Below are 21,085 nucleotides of genomic sequence, written 5' to 3' on the forward strand. Positions count from 1 at the left end.
TCTACTGGTTTTTAGAAACTTTCACAGTTCAAGGGAAGCAAAGAAAATGAGGTACCTGAGAGCTTTCTCACCCTGACATACCCGTGCCCCTTGTCCAGAAGGTTCTGATGCAGGGTGGGAATGGAGTGGGGGCTGAGCAGGAAAAGGAGCTTTCTGTTGCCTCCCAGTGAGTCTGTTACTGGCAAGACTGAGTTGCAACTTCTCAAACTACCTTCATCCAAAGCAGCAAACTGTGGACCTACAGCTTTTCAAGTGAGATAGTTTGGTATACCCACAGATTTAAAAAAAAAAAAATTCTATTGGAAGAAAACTCCCCATTTTACTCTTGAAAGTTCCTTCGTGAGGCTTCCCTGGTGGCGCAGTGGTTGAGAATCTGCCTGCCAATGCAGGGGACATGGGTTCAAGCCCTGGTCTGGGAGGATCCCACGTGCCGCGGAGCAACTGGGCCCGTGAGCCACAATTACTGAGCCTGCGCGTCTGGAGCCTGTGCTCCGCAACAAGAGAGGCCGCGACAGTGAGAGGCCCGCGCACCGCGATGAAGAGTGACCCCCGCTTGCCACAACTAGAGAAAGCCCTCGCACAGAAACGAGGATCCAGCACAGCCATAAATAAAAATAAATAAATAAAAAATTTAAAAGAAAAAAAAGTTCCTTCCTGGCCCCTACAGGCACAACCCTCTGGCTCTTCCTGCCCTCACCAGCCTAGGTCCTCTTTCTCCTCTGGGGCTCTCACAGCCTACAATGACCCAGACCACTGGTCCTTCTGACCCTCAATTCCTCTGACCAGTCAATATCCTCCATATCCTTCCGGGTCAAGTTCACATCCCAGTTCCTCCATGAAGACATTCCAAATAATGCAGGATTGTCCACTTTTCTGGCTTCCTGTATGGTCAGCTTTATGCTCTATACATATAGTACTTCAAGGCACGTGGAAAACGATTCCATGAGGAGAGACACACTGTTGGTGAGACGATCAATTAGGAGGTTTAGTAAACAAGGAAGACGTTAAAAACCTTAAAAAAACCAAACAAACCCTTGTGTCAGTCTCGGTCTGTACTCAAGCAGTAACATTGATTAGAAGGTATTTTACAGGGCAGAATCGAGACTTGGTTACTGGCTGAAGATGGTAATAACAATACTTACAGTGTTCCCTATATGCCGGGCACTAGCCTTAGCGCTTTACATTTATTACTCATTTACTCTTGCCCACGATCGCATGGAATGGGCACCGGTATTATCCCTATTTAACAGGTGAGAAACAAATACCAAGAAGGCAAGTGACTTGCCCAAGTTTACACAGCTGGAGGGGAATGTGAGTCACAGGACACCAAAGGTGAGGCAGAGCTAAACAACCCTATAACCTTCTCTACCAAAGCATTAATATCAGAACAACAAAAAATGTAAGACTTCTGCCACAGTTCCTTCCACAGTTACGTAAGGAAATGCTATTCAAGTTGCTAATTTCTTTTTTCAAATTTCAGAAATAATCTAATATTTTCATTTGGAAAGACAATGTCCTGGATTTTATAAAAATTGCTAATTTACCTAGTAAAATACATGATTCAAAATGAGATTTAAGGGCCATCATTATTCAATGCATTCGTTTCCTAAATTATACACTCACTAGTTGAGGTTTAAGTAATAACAACAGGTTGGAATCACCTTACTTGGAAGGCTTTTTTAGAAATGTCTTTAGTGTCAAATTTGTATTTATAGTTACCTATAAAAAATATAATTCTATATTAATAATATGCTACAACAGCAAAAGTGCTTTTGATTTTTTACACCATATATATTTTTAGGATGAGAAAAAAAGCAGGGGAGATACCTAAAACGAAAGATAGTAGCCATCCCACAGTTTCACCAAATCTTTAGAAGTATGATTATGAACAGATTTATCTAGATGGTCAGATGGTCTCCCATAAAATATTTCCTGTAAAAGGAATAAACCACTAATATGCAAAACAAATGGATGACTCTCAAAAACATACGCTGACCAAAAGGAGATAAACACAAAGAAGCACATACTATATGATTCCATTGACCTGAAATTCTAGAATGGGAAAAACCAAACCATAGGGACAGAGAGCAGATCAGTGGTTGTCTGGGGTAGGGGCTCGGGGGAGGACTAACTCCAGAACAGCAAGAAGGAACTTTTGAGGGTGATGGAAATGTCCTATATCTTGACAGTGATGGTGGTTACATGAGTGTAGACATTTGTCAAAACTCAACACTTCGAATGAGTATATTTCATTACACATAAATTATACCTCAAAGTTGATTTTTAAAGTAAAATAAGTAAATGAATCCTATACTCTCCTCTTTAAATCGTGCTAAAATGAGACTTTAATGCTCTGAGAAAATAAAGAACAAAAATACCAATGCCATAGAAAAAAATTTTTTTCAAGATTTTTCTTTAACCCAAGTCAAGCATTCCTTTGCTCAAAAACCTCCAAAGGTGTCCCATCTCCCTGAGCAAAGTCCACTCTGGTCCTCACAATGACCACAGGTCTGACCCAACACCCCTCTGACCCCATCCGCTCTGCTCCAGGCACGTGTGCTCTAGAACCAGCCTGCTCCACTTCCTCCCTACACCTCTCTCTTCATACTCTCAAATAAACAGTCACTGTGTTTAATATGTATCAGAACACTGGCACTGACTGCTATTACATAAGGCTGCATGTACTATCTTACACAGGCAACACATACTAATGTCTTTATTTTTTTTTTTAAAGATGCTAAATAGAGTCCCTTTTTTTTAAATTATTTTATTTCATTTATTTTTGGCTGCATTGGGTCTTTGTTGCTGCGCGCGGGCTTCTTCTAGTTGTGGCGAGCGGGGGCTACTCTTCATTGTGATGCTCAGGCTTCTCATTGTGGTGGCTCCTCTGTGTTGGGGAGCACGGGCTCTAGGCGCGCGGGCTTCAGTAGTTGTGGCACGTGGGCTCAGTAGTTGTGGCTCGCGGGCTCTAGAGCGCAGGCTCAGTAGTTGCAGCACACGGGCTTAGTTGCTCCGCGGCATGTGGGATCTTCCTGGACCAGGGCTTGAACCCGTGTCCCCTGCATTGGCAGGCGGATTCTTAACCACTGCGCCACCAGGGAAGTCCCTAATGTCTTTATTTTTTAAAATATAAGAATAAGCAAGCTTTACTGGTATTTCATTTAAATTTATATCAGTAACTCCTTTTATACACTTCATCCAAAGACGGATCATAAATGACTACATCAGTTTTAACCTATTTAATTAAAGCATCTCGTTTCTTACATCACTGGGGAGCAACAGCAGTGGGTGACAGGAGAGATCAGATTCCACATCCCTTAATATTAAGAACGCAACATTGTATATTCACACTAAGATACATATTCCTGCCACAACAGACTAATACTAACCACCACAGAAATTGTTGTCACCGGCAAAAGACATCCAAGAATCAGAGAGTATTAAAACACCCAAATTCCATGAACAATTCTTCTTTGTTTAGACTCGCAAACAATACTCTTAGTTACTATTCTGGGGGCAAACAATGGAGGAAAAAAATCAAACAAGCTTCAGTTTCCTAAAATAGCATTAAATTGTATTTGGTTAAGGAATGAGTATGACTGCAATTAACAACAAGCAGATGGGGACACAGAACAAGAAAATCTTATACACCATCTCTGCAAAAGAACAGCAGTCAAATAGTCCTGAAAAGACTTTCAAAAGTACCCTCTTTCAAAAAGCTGGCAGGTCCATTAAGCTTCCAACTAAAGAAACTGTCCTCGAATATGGTGTTAATAGTGAACAAACATATTACTACATTCTTGCCTCTAACAATCCAGTCTCTGCAGCACAGGAAGAACGATATTCTAAAAAGTGGAAACCAGATGATGTCTCTGTCCAGTGGCTTCCCACTGCATTTAGAAGAATAGAAGATAAACTTCTCCTCACGGCCCTGAAGGCCCTATAAATCTGGCCCTCATCCCTCACACCAACTTCATCCTGTCCAGAGTCCCTGATTGTCAAGCTCCAGCCCCTGGCCTGCTCTCTGTTCCTTGAACCAGCAGACTCAGTCTCACCTCAGAGCCTTTGCATTCACTGTTTGTTCACTCTGCCTAGAATTTCTTTCCCCAGATCTTCATATATCTGGCTCCTGGTTATGACCTGAGTCTCTGTTCTATTATTAATCACTTCTTCAGAACAGCCTTCCCTGACCATGTAATCCAGAGAACCTCTCCACCCATCATTCTTTATCACATTACCTTATTTCACTGTCTTCACAGCACTTTTCACTATCTGAAATTATCTTGTTTGTCATCCTGCTTTTTAACTGTCTCCCTCTAAAAGTATGTGTTACAAAGCTGAGCCCTTGCCTACCTAGTTCCCTGCAGGCAGAATCCACAACACACTGGGATGCAGTCTATGCAGGATGAATGAGGGGATGAGAGAACATTCAGAACAGCTGAAGTAATGGAATATGGATCTTTCCATTATTCTGATGGCTTATCACAATTCTCAGGGTTGGGTCTGCAGCATCAGCGATTAAAAGCTTCTTCTGTTATTTTAGTAAGTAAAACTTTAAAACAGGTTTGGAACGCTCAATTGCTTTGCTACTGATTACTGGCGATACCATAGACCAGTGGTCCCCAACCTTTTTGGCACCAGGGACCAGTTTCGTGGAAGACAATTTTTTCCACGGGGGCGGTGGGGGGAGCGGTCCAGGAGGGAACGTGAGCGATGGGAAGCAGCAGATGAAGCTTCGCTCACTCGCCCACCACTCACCTCCTGCTGTGCGGCCCAATTCCGGTCTGCCGCCCAGGGGCTGGGGACCCCTGCCATAGATGACTGATCAGTATACAGAGATGCTGCAATCATAAAACTACTATACTGATAGAAAGTTTCATATATTAGTAACAATTTGAGTTATAGAAAGATTCTTTAAAAAAAAACTAAGTGTGATGCAATAAGTTAGTAATCAAGACAGCAGCATTAAACCATTAGGGCTTAAACTTACACAATGTTATATGTCAATTATATCTCAATAAAGCAGGAAAAAAAAAATCACTGGGGCTGTACCTAAATATTACAGTTCTCTTCTCCTGCCAAGCACCTGATGGGTCTGCAGTGCTTTCCCCACTTGAGTTTTAAGTTCAATGCAACCACTGGAGTAACTCTAGCCAATTAAGCAGAAGTAGAAGAAACATATACTGAGACAAAGCCTCCATCATCCTTGGTTCTTAAGCAACTAAAATAGCAGATCCGGGCTTCCCTGGTGGCGCAGTGGTTAAGAATCCGCCTGCCAATGCAGGGAACATGGGTTTGAGCCCTGGTCCGGGAGGATCCCACATGCTGTGGAGCAACTGGGTCCGTGTGCCGCAACTGCTGAGCCTGCGCTCTAGAGCCTGCAAGCCACAACTACTGAGCCTATGTGCCATAACTTCTGAAGCCTGTGAGCCTAGAGCCTGTGCTCTGCAACAAGAGAAGCCACTGCAATGAGAGGCCCGCGCACCACAACGAAGAGTAGCCCCCGCTAACTGCAAGTAGAGAGAGCCCGTGCGCAGCAACAAGGTCCCAAGCAGCCAAAATTAATTAATTAATTAATTAAGAAAAAAATAAAGCATTCTTTAAAAAAAAAAAAAAAAAATAGCAGATCCACACTGGATGTGCAGCAAGAACAAGAAATAAATGGTTGCTGTGTAAGACCCTGAGATTTTGGAGCTGCCTGTCTGTAAGTGCAGCATAACACAGCTTATCCTGACTGGTACAGCAGTATAGCATGGTGACCAAGAACCCCTGGGCTTTGGAATCTGACTGGCCTGAATCAGAATCAGATTCAGACTGAATCTGAGTGAATCAGAGCTCTATCACTTACTGTCTGAGTGATCACGGGCCTCTGGCCTTAATGTCTTCATCCATAAAATAGTTATAATACCTACTCTTCATAGAGTGGTTGCAAAAGAATGAATTGAAAGAATATATATGTAATACGCATTGCAGTGCCTGGCATGTTGGTTAAGCACTCACTACGTAGCAAGTGGCATTAAACCCTAGAACATCTACTTTAAGCAACTAAGAGCATATTTGCATTATGGAACTTTGCTCACCTTGGATGTTCTATAAAGTAAAGCATTCTAAACTCTTTGTCCATGAGACAGCCATTTATAAAGTTCTGGATTCTCCTAGATAAATCTAGGAAAAGATAAGAAGAATAGTGGAACAACTCAAAGTTAATAGGGATGGGTGTGGAATGACAATGAAGCAAGTAAAGGATATCTGTAATTTTAAAGTGGAAAGAAAAGAAAATGGAGAGTGAGGGGAGGAGATACAGTGGCTGCAAAGGCTGGATTCTAAATTAGAAAGACAAGAGATAGTAAGAAAGGGGTAAGTGCTGAGAACAGACAGAAAGAGAAAGAAGGACAAAAAGCATGTGGGTCTGGAGCTCTGTGGAGCCCAGGGCTGAGGGTGGAGGGAGAGCCCGGCTAGCCACACCAGGCACGACTTGGAACATATTGATAAGACAACAGTTCAAACTGCTGCTTCAACAGTCAGTGTTTAAAATGTCAGGAGGCTTTGGACTCTGCCGTTTCTTCTAAAGGACTCACTTGTAAACAATATGGTATGCTCACTCCTGGGATCCTTTGGTTCCTAAAACTCAGCTGTCAGGCATGTATGAATGAAAGATTCTGTGCTATTGTCTTAGAAACTACACCAATCATAAGCGACAGATCTGACAGCTAAAATTCACCAAAGCAATGCTGATCAGTCCCTAGAGAGAAAAATCTAACCCTAACCTCACCATCAAGATTTTAATTAAAAATCAATCTGGTTCAAGTTAAAACTTTTTTAATACCTGAATTTTTGTGTAGTTGTTTTGAAGCTTTTCAAGCACTTACTGCTCAATTTCACTGGCTGAAAATAAGAATAAATACAAGAGGGAAAAACATGAAGTGTCCTGAAACAATTCTTAATTTTTAAACATCACTGGGACAATTGTTGAAAAACACTCATAGATTGTATGTCATGCTATAGTAATCAGGCCTCAATATCATGGGACCAATACTCCTCAAATAATAAAAATATAACTAATGATGCTGAAAATTTTACTCACAAAAAGCGGACAATTTTTATAATCCAAATAAAAGTTTCACTACTACCAGACCATTTAAATGACACCCAAATCAGAAATGTGCTAGCCACTAGAAACATAAGAGGACACTTTTCCACTGATACTTGGCATTTGGCATCAAAGGCAGTCCTCTGTAGATCTGATATTAAAACTTGTCAGGAGCAAAACCAAATTGTAAAAGATCCAAAACAAGAAATGGTTATTACTATGACTCTTTTGAATGGCATGTGGACTTTCTTCAAACACAAGTCCTTTTGATATAAATGGAATATTAAAGCGAAAGTGTGAGGTGTCAAACAGGTCTAAACACATTCGAAATGAAATACTATTAGCTTAGCACCGTTAGCCACCTGAAATAAATGGCTGTTGAAGAGTGATGCAACCTAAGTGATGTCAGTATTTGGATTCCACTTTGGAAGCATTCACCATCGTTCCAATCCAGAATCGAGACTCCTCTAACAACAGCTCCGGGGCAGTAGGAAAGCAAGGTCCATGGGGAGACCAGGTCAGCGTTAAGACTCAATCTTAAAAAAGGAAAATAAATGAACTCTACGACATATATCCGCACATAACTTTGATGGACAATGGCTATGAACAATCCATTCTGTTCTCTTTTCCCTCCCCCATCTCACCATTTCAAAAATAATTTGCCTTCAAAAGCATGTCAGTAAATCTGCAAGCTTTAAACTAATAGCAACCATGTGCCCCATGTGTTTGCCAGATTCATTTTTTATGACGTATAGTCCTCCGCATTAAAATCAACGAATTTTTGATAAAGAAAGTAATGAAAAGAAATCAAAAGAATCCATTCCAAAAACTTCACGCCTCTCAACCCCAACACAGGACTGAATTATTAAACCTGGTCACTTAATGAAATTGGAGTTGTGAGCTCCAGTTAGACGCACCTGTAAATGGTAAAAAAGATGTCCGAAGTTTCAGTTGATTGAGAGTACAAAATGTTTTCAAGCCTGATAGTTTTAAGCTAAACACCAAAAATTACAGACTTCACACTTTTAAGTTCTGTCCTTCATATTTAAAAAAAAAAGTTTTATAAAGATTTCAAAAGAGAATGTTTCTGATATCCATACATTTCTATAACTGCAAGTGAAATGATGTTAAGACCAGAAAATAAGAATCCTACTTTAGAACATATAAAATCTACATAACTGGTTCTACTCATCAGAACACCCTTGAGGCTACAGAAATACCCATAGCAGAATTGTTTAATCTCCAGGTAATCCCACACCCTCCTGTAAGGAGAAATACATCTTACATTTCAATATCTGCTCTCTTGTTTTTATTCTAAACGGGTTTTTCAAGGACAGAATGCTTAAAGTTTTCCATTCAGTTTTGGTCTCTAAAAATAACTTCCAATTTTCCCTGTGCAACCAATGCGTTATTACAAAATAAAAAGTACTAAAAATGAAAGCTTAATAAGCTTCAAAACAAAAACAAAAAAATAACACTAGAGTGTGGCAGGGAAGGTAAAAAAAGAAAGTCTGAACTAAGGTCCCTAAGAATGAGTCCTCTACTCAGGGTTCCACAGAAACGCCAAATCACGCCAAAACAATGCACACTCCACGAACAAACACACACTATGAAAATGATGAACTAATGAATGGTATTAAGAAACAGAAAGGAAAATCTGGGAGGAATGAAGGTGTGTGTTACTATCTTTTAAAAATCAAGAACTGGTCTAACATCTAGGTAATGTATTTGTATAAATTCTTATTTTTAAACTCACCTGATTCATTTTCAATTCCTGTTGTGTTCTGAAAAGATACACACAACAAAGAAACTTCTTTGATTACATGAGCCCTAAAAAGAAAAACAGACAATTGTGATATGTACCTGCCTACAAATTTACAGTGATTTAAAACTACATACAGAACTGTAGAGTTTGCTCAAAGGGCTATTCATAAAGCAGCTCCATGCCAGATCAACTTCAATATATGCTGAGAACTTACTTTGCAGATTTATTATCTACAATAAAATAGATGTCTTACTATTCTTTACTGAGGCTTCATTGTACTCTACAATTGAGAGCAGACTCATTAGAATGACATCAAATTTTTGCTTTGGAACTGAATCATCCCTAAGAAGAAATAAATTAGCTTTGTTAACAGAAACACAAAGCAGTGCTGAGTAACTTATTATGCAATGTAAATGTTCTTCTTTTACTTATATCAATACTGTGTTGAATACAAACACAATTAGACCCCTATTTTCAAGTTCCTGAAGTAGAAAGGTGGATTTACTAACATTTCCATGGAGAGTTCTCTTTCAGGAAAAGAATGAAAACTTTGAAGTAAAATGCAAATGTTTTAATAAAAGCTGTTTGTAAAGACCTACACTTATTCCTTTAAAATTTTTCTTCAATTTATTCATAGTATAGTAACAAGAAGACAAAATCATTTCTTGGAAATGCAAATGACGTACCTGTCTCTAGATAACAACTTATGAAGATGGTCCTTTCTGCAACGTTCTCTCTTAGGAGTCATTTGATGTCATTCATAATATATGAAAATCATGAGAGTAGCACTTCCACTGTAATATTCTTGTTTTCAGCATGTATACATACACATCATTAAGCATAATTCTATTTCTTCACGAATTTACCTATATTTATGTTTCCTTCCTAGACCCACAAGACTCTGCTCACATTGTAACTTCATGTTCTAACTGTTAATAAACCAAAGAAAGTATAATTCAGGGACATTATTCGCCCGAGAATATACCTGCCACTGGGCAGACAGCCTGCCCACGATCCTAAAGAATAGTGCTTTGACGTTTCACCCCATTTCATTAATATGGATCATTTTGGGTTTTTTTCCTTGAGCTCTTTAACCACACTCACCTGGATCACCTTTAACAAAGGCACTAGACTTAAGCTAGGGCCTGGTCACCTGAACTGGTTTTTATTCATAACTGGCACAGGGAATGTATTTGATAACTTGGAATTTGTTAGAGAGCTCAGCGCTATACAAATATAAACTTTTATGAAGTAAATACTCAGTGAATACAATTTCAGAAAACTGGTGGTTAACCCATGAAGTCCATTCCTTTAAATTTTAACATTAAGCATCTTTCTGACATATTTTTAACATGTCTTTCCTTAGTATATACATCCTTTATTGAATATAATCCATCCTTTTCTATGAGACTTGAAATCATTATAAAGTTTAAAATGTGTATTTGTCAAACAGCGATGAGATTAGTGGCCCCTGAGGCGTGCACGCCCGACCCCCTCTACCAAATGCCTACTGACAGCCGTACAATTCCACCAGGAGGACCCTGTGTGACACCTTAGGGCCCCAGAAGTGAATGAAATGGCAGGGGTTTCATCTGCCCTCTCACTAAACTTTCAGAGGTGGATTTACTAACGTTGGCCACGAAGAGTTCGCTTTGAGAAAAAACCTGCAGTAAAAAGCAAATGTTTTAATGAAAAAGATCTCTGGAAAGATGCTTTATCATTTCCTTTGGTTTGTCTTTTCCTTCTCACAAGAATCATCGGTATCATTTCTGAAGCTTCTTCTAAGACTGGCAGGCACTGTGCTACCATCAAATAAATCAGCTCTGTCAATTTTCACAAGGTTAGTCTCTAACGACACAGACTCAAGGAAGTTAAGGTAACTCCGCCACAGTATCATAATTTTGGTGTCTGCTATGGCTTCTTAACCATATTTCACCAGCTTCTTACTCTTGCCTCACCTTGTACCTACTATGTGCCAGGCTCTGCTTTTGAACAGTGAGCACACGGATCCCTGCCCTCTCAGGAAGGAGACCACAGGAAACAAATAAGCAAGTAAAATGTGCAGTAAGTCAGATAATGAAAGTGCTTTAGAGAAAAACGGAGAGGCACGTGGAGAGGAAGGACAGGGAGACAGGGGTTATAAACTGTCTCTATCTCATTGCCTGTGAATCCATCAGTATGGTCAGAGAAGGCCTCACTGAGAAGGGACACCTGCTAAAAGCTGGAAGGAGAAGAGCTGAGAGTCAGGAAGGGATGCGGGAGGAGCATCATAAGGGAGTAAGACTGTACACAGTAGACGAGAGGCCTAGTGCAGGAGGTGATGGTACAGGGCGGAGAGGGGAACAGGGGAGGCAGATTTAAGCACAGGCTTTGCAAGGTAAGCGCTGTTCACCAGAATGGCTATAGCTTTTCCAACCAGAGATGGAAAGCCACTGGGAGGCTTAAGGTGGCAGAAGTGACCTAGTGTAACTTAGATTTAGAAAGAGACTGTAAGGGGGTAGGGTGGAAGCAAGCAGACCTCTTAGGAGGCTAATGCCCCAATATAGGCAAGAGATGATAGTGCCTTGGCCCAGGTAGCAGAGGAGATATGAGAAGTCATTGGATCCTGGATCTATTTCTAAAATAGAGTCCCCAGGATTTGCTGCCAGATTCGATATTATGTATGAAAAAAAGAAAGGAAGTGAAGGATGACACCAGGGTTTTTATCCTAAGGACATGGAAGAATGGAGCTGCCATTTTCTGAGATGCTGCCTCCTTCTTTCCATCTGCTTTTCATCTGTTTTTCCCTCTTTATTTAAAACATCTTCCCTTCCTTTTCCTCCCGTTTTGTAGTTGCTGGCTCACAGGCACAAACCAAACCACTTAGATACTGTGACATCTAAAAATGAATCACTAAAATATTAAAGTACTGGAAACATCTTAGTCTTTCATTTATCTCAATGAATCTTTTTCTTAATAAAAAAGTTACAATATAATTCAGATATTAATAATCTTCTCTCTGACTTTCTACACTGTCTGTTCCCTCTCTGTCCAAATAGGAATGCACCCATCATTTCTTTCCAGACTAGAGGATCTTAACACCTCTTTCTTTAAGGGTTCACAATGAGCCTGTATGCTTAGAGCCTCCTCTCCATCACTTCTAATCCTAATTGCTAAAAACCAGACCCTCATTTTGTTTTCTTTCTCCCTCTTGACTCACAACACTGTCAAATTATATATCTAAAATATTTTACAATAATCAAAAACAATGCAAATCTGACACTGACTTCTCAAATGATATTTTAAATTAAATTTATTAAACTATACTAAAAACAAGGGATGTTACAAGAAAAGAACTGAGATTTTAGCAGTCTCTCTCAACAGAGGACCACTGCATTTTGAGCTGGAGAGCTCTTGTGCAGGACCGTCCCTTCCATTAAGGCCACTCAGCACTGCCCTGCGTAATCAATGCCAGCAGTCCCTCCGAGCATTCTGACAACCAAAAATACCTACACACATCCCCAGATACCCTCCCAGTGGAGAACCTCTGAACTGTAGTAATCATGTACTAGCTAGCTACAATATGATAATATATTTTAGAGCAACTATAGATTCTAAACATTGTCATTGGAATAACTTCCTTAAGATTCCTCCAGGATTGCAAAACCCCTGTGGAAGTGCGTGGCAGTTCTACGTACCTTTCATATTCAGTGTTGACTTCAATAGCATTGATTTATGTACCCCCTTATCTAACTCAGATATCTCAAGGTCTAAGTTTTATCAAATGTGAGAACTTGAAGTATCAATTCTATCAGTGTAGAAGCAGAGAGAAATCTTTCCACACCTATCACCGAAACTTAATAATTCTATCAAACTTTAAAAAATGCTTAATAATTAAGTGCCTTCAGTTTTCCAATGGTAAATAACGAAAATCTTAAAATCCCTAGGACTTCTCTGACCCTGGATTCTGTCTTAGTTTCTTTTTTGGATTTCTATGCCTGACCAAATCTTCTTTAGTATGTCTACATTTCCCTTCTATTCTACCTGTTGACGTTTTTCAGATAAAGTATATTAGACAGATATACAAATTTAGAGCATGTGAATTTCTATCACCAACTATACTTTACTAACAGCATACACTCTTACAAAACTAAGAGCTTGATCTTGATTTTACAGATCCAAGGTTTTAATAATATACACGTACTTAACTTTTCAAGATACTGCTTTCAATTTCTAGGGCAAATCTTCATTACAAATATTTAGCTTAATAATATCGTAAAGATGATTTGATTATACATGATCAGTATGAATACAGCAACAATAAAATAATTAGGGTCTTTATTAAATGCCAGTCCCTTAGAAAGTCAAGACAACCTCAGTAACTGTTAAGCTGCTGTCATCTGACATGGAGGCCAGAGACCAGAAAAATCTAGAAATATGCAGGAAACCCCATAGAAATATGCAGTCCCAGGGTCAGACCGGCTCTGCAGCCCCAGCCATACCTCTATCACCCATCCTCTGAGATAAGGCAGATTAAAAAAAAGATAGACACAAACTAACATTAATGCAATACGTCTAACACGTCAACCTGTCGTATCTGTCCTTTGCAGACTTGTGAAGCCTACAAAACTATATGAAAAGCCTTTAAAGAAAAAGCAATAGCAGATTCTTTAAGATTAGTTTAAGTCTGGGAGGAAAGGGAAAGAATTAGGAAAATAATTATTTGATTCGCATATTCACCTATAAGTTACTGATAATTACTTTACAATTATTTTTTTGAATCAGTTTAGACCTTTTGGGCTATTTGGAAGATAATCAAATTTGCAACATTCACTTAGAGGTCACTAATATTATAATTATTCTCTTAGATTACAAAAAAATCCCACATTGTAACATCAAGACTCAGAAGAAACTAACTTTTAAGATTCAGGAAGCAACACATAGCTTACGGACAAAGAGTAAAACAGAAATAAGAGAACTAGCATGACTGTATCAAAATTTTTTAAATCATAAATACACTGAAAAATGAACTAGATGCCAAAAAAAAAGTTTTAAAAATATCACTTTGTAAAAGGAGTCTTGGAAAGTTTATGACCTACAGAAGAAAAATTATTCTAAAACTAATCACTACATAAAGTAGATCTCTCATGGTAAATGAATATCATTGTAGTAAACACAGAGATGATTAAGCTTTTTGCGGAGTAGATTTACAGTGCTTAACACTGGTAGATTTACAGTGTTTAATGCTGATCTCAGCTTTCTCAACCAAAAGATTCTTGCAATCCAGAAACTTCTAGAAAAATAATCAAAATATCTAAATCACGCCAACTTCTCAAACGCAGTTTTTATTAACAAACACAGCTGATGTACTCACTATAAAAAACTACCATTCATAATTCCTACCAGAAGAATGGAATCACCAAGTTACAATCTATAAACTCTAGCTATCAATATGAAAACTTTTAGCATCTATTCGTTGGATTAAGCAAAAGCACATAATTCATAAATACTGAATCTGCCTAGGAATTTGCTAAGTGAAAAAATCATTCATTTTCCTTTTCTGAAATAATATATAAATTTCACAAGAATAATCATCCAGAACATCCAGTTTCACACTGAAAAATATACCCCCAACTTTCCTTTTAAAAAGCAGACTATATCACCAAATTAAATAAGCTAAAGTGGAAAAAATCAAAACTGGTATGTTTATCATTTTCAGCATAAGGAGTCTGTGTGTGTGTGTGTGTGTGTGTAAAGAGACTGAGAATACGGCAAAGATTTGGTCATTCTTTGGTAAATCAGAGAATTATGAACTCTTACTGCTTTAAACGGCTCGTGTTTCTTACCCTCTAGAATGATTTCCACCCAAGGCAAAAGGCAATGGTATAACAAAGCATATCACACAGAGGAATTTCCCCACCTAAAGTGTATATTAAGAGATACAAAGACAACAGGATGCTCACAAATAAACCAGTGATTTCTCCCATTTCAATAAACTGGTTTCCTCAATGAGGCCCAGAATACCACAGACAAATATCCCAGAGCCTGATTCCCCAAATTCATAGAGCAGTGTCCTGACACCAACCTAAATAAGGAAGCAGAGTTTAGAGAATTTACTCCAGGTGAGAGAATTCGATATTGACAACACAGTTTCCACAGAACTGAGGGGAAAACCAGAAGGTCCGCTGTTTTGAATGGCTTCAGAGCCACAGAGCTCCAGTGAGACAAGGTTGATTAGAATTTTTGTTTGAAACATCTAAGTTAAACAACACCACAGTAGAATGTTAAATAAGAGACCAGCAGATAAACTAGGAGAGTACTGTAAATCCAAATTTAGATTATGGCACTTTAGGGTTTTTTTCTTCCCCTAGAATATCTCTCCTTCACTTGAAAAAAAAAAAAAATTAAAAGAACATTTTTCAAAAAACACTGCTCCAAGCATCCACTAATAAAGAGCTAGCTCAGCAATAAATGTATAGCAATTGCTGATTATTTATCATTTACCTGGTGATCTTATGGATGGCTACTATTACACGCTCTCCCTATTCTTTTGACTAAATGTATACATCTATGTCATTATATTACACTGAACGTTTAATTTATTACATCAAAAATTTCAGGTTTTGTTTAGGGTTTCTACAATAATTCTACAAATGCTTTCCATTTTTCCATCTTTCCAGCCAGTCCCTGCTGTCTGATGAGAACTGCACAGATTCAAGATCATTATCACAACTCCCATCTCTCCCCAGAAAAGGACAGCTGAACCAACTGTTGACTGTATAATCTACAAAACAGCATTAAACTCAAAGAAGTTCCTATGAAATGATACTTTTCTAACATTTTCCCTATGTTAGATGTGTAAAAACTTTAAATTATTATAAAAGGAAAATTAAGTCGATTCTTTCCTAACACTCAAATGCCAAGCTTCCAAATCAAACACAAATTTTCTAAAAGCAAGATGCCCCATGATAGTTCACTTCACAATTCCCAAAATAAACTGAGTTCTCAACTGACCCCTTTGAGTTATTTTTCTTCTACTGGAGTTGCCAAAGCAGATGTTACTTATGTGATTAAACATTTAAAATTGATAGATTTTCAAGAACCCCCAAAATACTTCTGAATCTCCTTTAAAAGGGAAGGCTTCAGTAACGTGAGGCTCTTGTCCCGGCTCTCAAGTATGCACTTTCTCACTTTCTGAGCATTAATACAGTCACCTTACAAGTGGCTGCTCGGAGCTCTTTTGGTTTTTCCTACACGATAAAATACATAGGAAAACTCACCCTCCACAAACTACACATAAATGACAAGGAGGCTTCCAAAATTCGTAAGTGAATAACACAGAGCAAAATCACAAGTTACACCAGATAAAGTGACAACTTAAACTATATTTCACTAAGATGCCGGGCTCACAATCACCACAAGATTCTAGGGGTCTTCTCCCAAGAGTTTATTATTATTTTGGTAGGGAGTGACTCTTCTCCTTTAAATAAAACTGAGGTTTGGAGTCTATCCTCTAAATATGTAACTATTCCTGTTCTCAAGAGCATTTTAAAATAACAGCAACACCTACTGTTTGCAGAGCAATGTCTGTGTACTGCTCTACAGTTTAAGAAGCTCTGCACACACATGAATTTTTATTGTTTAAAGGGAAGGATGCTTCCTCAGAATAAATTATTCGTGGTTCTCTTTTCAAGGTAAAGAGGAATGCCCGCCCCCCACGTACGATACAGAGGATGAGAGACAAGCCCTCGGTGCCATCCGCTATAGTAAGCCAGCCAGTGCCACTCAAGTAAGGGCGTGTGCAGAGCAGTGATAGGCTACATGGGATAGCTCCAGGGGCGTTTAAGTGCCAGGTTAAAAGTAAACTTGGCCTGTGGGTAACGTTCCCCAGGTAGTGAGGGAGGAGTTATTATCCACCAGCCTCCCTCCTGACCCACTCCACAGGCCCTGAGGGTCTTCAGAGAAAGACGGAAGAGGGATTACTTAAAAGCAGAGCCGGTGAACGTACGCAGGCAGGCGGCCAGGGAAAGAGCCTGCTTTCAGAACTGCCCATCAGCAAGGCAGCTTCGGCCACCTGGGGTGGGCAACGTGCCCCAGAGGAGTTTCTGACTGAGAAGGGCCACAAACAAAGCAATGCCTAACAGTTTAGGAAGGTTAAATTGATAGGAAAGAGTGAGGAGGCAGGAGACGAAAGGGCAGCCAGAAAGACTGGGGCCAGGCAAGCCGGTTAAGAATCTGGATGATGAGCGATAAAGGTTTGAAACACAGATGATAGCTGAAAAGAAACAAAAAATATGACTAGCCCTGCAGAGGAAGAATGAACAGAATGTGTTTTCTAACTGAACAGGAGGTAAAAAGAGATGGTGAAGATGAGTTCAAAATCTGGAATGTGACTGACAAGAAGAATGTGTATATTTTAAAGACAGGGCAGCCAGCAGTAGGGATGGTATTTAAGTGGAAGGTGGTGAGCTCCATTTTAGAGACTCTGAGGAGAGGCCAGACATTCAGGGGAAGCTGCGTCCATCAAACAGGGAAAAAAAGTCCCACCACAGACTGCCTTCAAGGTGGGGGACAGAGATTGAGAAGTCTTCAGCCACAAGGGGGTGCCTAGGGACAGAGGAAATCGCCAAGAGAAAAAATATCCAGAGAGAAGAGAAGATGAAGGAATGGGCTTGGTGCAAGGCGTGGGAAAAACTAGGAAAAAGAGTCGCCCCTCCACCACGTTCAGCAGGGGGAGGGTGGGATAGGCCAAAAACCTTTAGGACTCGGAGGTAACTTGGAAATGTTTCTCTTGAAAATAACTGTGCCATGTTATCCCTCAATACCTACTACATTAAACAGGTATCTAAGAAAAACGCTATTAATGTTTCTGAAGAACCTAAAGTATCTCAAATTGCTCACATATTCACCTATTCTTCTTAAAACATCCCAGGAAAGGACAGAAGTAATCACTGTCCACACTTTTCAAACAGGAAGAAGAGAGAGAGGATGACTGTCCTACCCCTACCACTGCCAGAAACAACGAAGTCCCTGCGCTTGATCTGTGAGATGGTTTACCCTGTATATCGAGGTAGCGCTCAAATAAATTACCAGGGAATTGCACTGATACAATATTTATCTCCCAAAACAAGTGACCTGACCTGCTCAATAACCTCTAACAGAGGTAACAGAGCTTCACAATGAAGAATCTAAATTCCTCCCAAGAGTCCTTCTTTTTAAAATTCCTACTTTTAGATGTACTTCAAAATTAGGCCTTTCAGAGTTACGGCAAAGTCCCTAAAATAAGACTCACGGAATGGGAAACATTTAGAATCTCGTTTTTATACTGATACTCCAATTTATGCCCAATTTACACTGCCTTAATAAGGTCTTATGAAATGTGCAGAATTCATACTGGTATATAAGGGTTTGGTGATTCTCATAATTCTTTTCAAACATTGATGGCATCATTTAAATTATTTGAAAATGCCACAGAATTTTCCCACCAGAGTTTAATGAAGTCTTAGTGGAACTACTCATACGCACATGTAAAATCTGTAAGTTTCGCCAATTTCCAGACAGGCTGTCCACCGTAATCAAACTAACAGTTGCACTTAGCTTTCCACATTTCAGGCAAACTGTGCCAAGAAGTAATTTAGCTCTTCCAAAGCAAAGCCTATCATATGATTTATTGCAAGAGCTACAAAATACGTTTTTCACCAAAATGGCTGGCAAATATATAAGTATTCAGTGAAACCTCCTTTATTGCATGTTCCAAAGGACTAATAAATGAAAACAGAGTAGATGACGTGAACCAAGACCCTAAGAATAAATATTATATAGTACTGAGAAAAATATTATAAGTATAATTCACTCCAAATGAACCAGATTTATTACATACAATAACTCTAATACATGCTTCAGGGAAGCCAGGGTGGGGAATGAAAGGCATTCTCTTTAAGAAAGAATATTTAAATGACACATGCATTCATCCCAGTGCATGAATGTGATTCTGTACATTCAGATATTCTGTAATTCAGAAAACCACCCCATTACCAAATGTGGTCCAAGAGTACATCTCTTTCTTTCTGCTTTATTTATCTGTTAAGTTCTAAATTACTCATTATTATTATTATTACTATTACTACTGATTAAAGATTACTTATGCCATGATAAAATTTCAGTCTATACTATCTGTTCTTTTAAATAATTCAAATAAAGATTTGACAACTTATACTTTTTTTCCCCAGGGGAAGTTGCATGTTTGCCATAAAGATCAATAACCTATCTCTAAATTATAAAGTAATAAAGTTAGTAAGCACTTCAAAAGTAAACTTTATTTCTTCAGGACAAATTTATCACTTTCAGTGCATAACCTTGAACTGGTGGTTTAAAAAAAAAAAGATTCTAGAAAAACTAGACATCTATCATCAGTTTTTAAGGGGTTGCTTCACTAAGTCTCATTTTCTAGGAGAAAAGACCATTCTTTCCGTGTTATTCAGTATAACAGACCATAAGCTTAAATTATTCACCAGGTATCAACTCTATGCAAATTTATTTAAAATTCCTAATAATTTAACCTACATACTGGGAACACTGATCCTATGTCATGAAAACTCCTCCGTAGTTTCCAGGTTACCTCACGTTGCTTTACCTCTTGCCACGAAAGGGACGCCAAAGCAAAATTTCTGAAAGTGACCATTCAACAAGGTCATAAAACCAAACTCAGGAAAGAACTTCCACAGTAGGTTCATTCCCTGGCTTCAGTGGGGACTTGAGGTTAACCATGCATTGAATAGTATATTCTTCCAGTTCTGTGACTACAGAGATCCCATAAACCGCTTCAGTGATTTAACCACCCAGTCTGATGGACCTTCCTTTAATGCAGTGGCTGCGAACTGGGGCGATTTTGCCCCCCCAAGGGACGGACATCTGGTAATGCCTGGAGACTCTGTCGACTGTCACACCTGGCGGAGGTGCCACTGGCATCTGGGGGGGTAGAGGTTAGGGGTGCTGCCAAACATCCTACAAGGTACAGGTCAGCCCACACAAATTACCCAACCCCAAAGCCAACCATGTTGAGGCCAAGAAACCCCGCTTTAGTGGAACCTAAGTACTGCCTTCAGATGATTTCATCGGCTCTAACTATAAACAACTAACTTCAAAAGTAAAGAGCCTGAACAGGACCCCAGACCTCTCACCAAGTGCTGGGAGGAGCACAGCGTAACTGAGGCGCTCCAGGCAAAGGGCACAGCCCCGGACACACGTCAGCAGCGTCAGCAGCAGTCTTTGTCGGGCAACATCCCCATCATTTGGAAACTCCCTGGATCTACACACTGCCACGCAAGCTTGACAATTTTCCCCAGCTGTCCACCTACTCCCTTTTCAGTCCCCACTGTGGAGTTTTCTAGTGCAGCCCACAGGCTTTTTTTCTTCTGCATGGGGATTAAAAATAGCATGAAAAGCAAGTCAGAAGACATGAAAATAGTAAATAACCCAAGGTGCTTTCCATCCCGGAAAGTCTATGATTTAACAGGACTCAAAAGGTTTGTAAATCAGATCTGGAACTTGAAAAGAGATGGGCAGCTTAAAGAAACAGTCCCATGAATAAATAAACATCTAACGTAAAATAATCATCAAAAGAATATTCGTGCAGATATATGTATGTAACTGCACACACCCGGCTGAGGGAGGAGAATAAAAGGGAGCTGAAATGGAGTGCTATTTCTTAAAACTGCATTGGCAGGAAAAATGCGTGTTTAGAGGCTAAAAAACAGAACTTACATTCTCACGTATCTTAAAAGATGACAGAACTTTAAAATTCACAATAGAAAACCTTTTAAACAAATCTTAACGAAAAGAAAATCTCAGGCTATAGAAACCTTACTGATCAATACAGAATTGATAAATAAATTATGGCCAGTGCATATATGACATGGCCATTAAAAATCATATTGAAGAAGATTCAGTGGCTTGGATATATGCTCACAATATCATAAGGGAAGACAAAGAGTGTATATGATATCAATACTGTAGAAAATGTAAATATATAGAAGTGAATAAATATATACAAGGAAAGAAATACACTCATGCACACCAAGAGAGACAGGAAGGGGGAGGACGTCTGCCAAAATGTTCACAGTGGTTATCTGAGGAGTGGGAAGGGAATGGCTGATTTCTATTCCTTCTTTGTGTTTTTCTCCATTCTCAAATTGTCCTACAGTGAGAATCTTTTGTTACATTTTGTACTTACAAAACGAATATCAATACAT

General features: G+C 39.2%; 1 protein-coding gene across 4 annotated transcripts in view; it reads right to left on the reverse strand.

Annotated features, from left to right (window-relative positions):
- Window positions 1–21,085, reverse strand: part of PRDM2 (PR/SET domain 2) — a 119,016-nt gene that overhangs the window by 96,138 nt on the left and 1,793 nt on the right. For 2 of the 4 annotated variants that reach the window (XR_014241615.1, XM_082380962.1), the window contains exon 1: window positions 8,847–8,870. Coding sequence is in view for 2 of the 4 variants with exons in the window: in XM_082380962.1 (XP_082237088.1) it covers window positions 8,847–8,855 (9 nt within the window). In the remaining 2 variants the exon portion in view is untranslated. Of the gene's footprint in view, window positions 1–6,826; window positions 6,886–8,846; window positions 8,921–21,085 lie in introns of those variants that run through there. The other 2 variants (XM_082380963.1, XM_082380961.1) reach the window with 2 other exon arrangements.

Source organism: Balaenoptera borealis, assembly GCF_965194805.1.
Source record: "Balaenoptera borealis genome assembly, chromosome: 1".
Classification (NCBI taxonomy): Eukaryota; Metazoa; Chordata; class Mammalia; order Artiodactyla; family Balaenopteridae; genus Balaenoptera; species Balaenoptera borealis.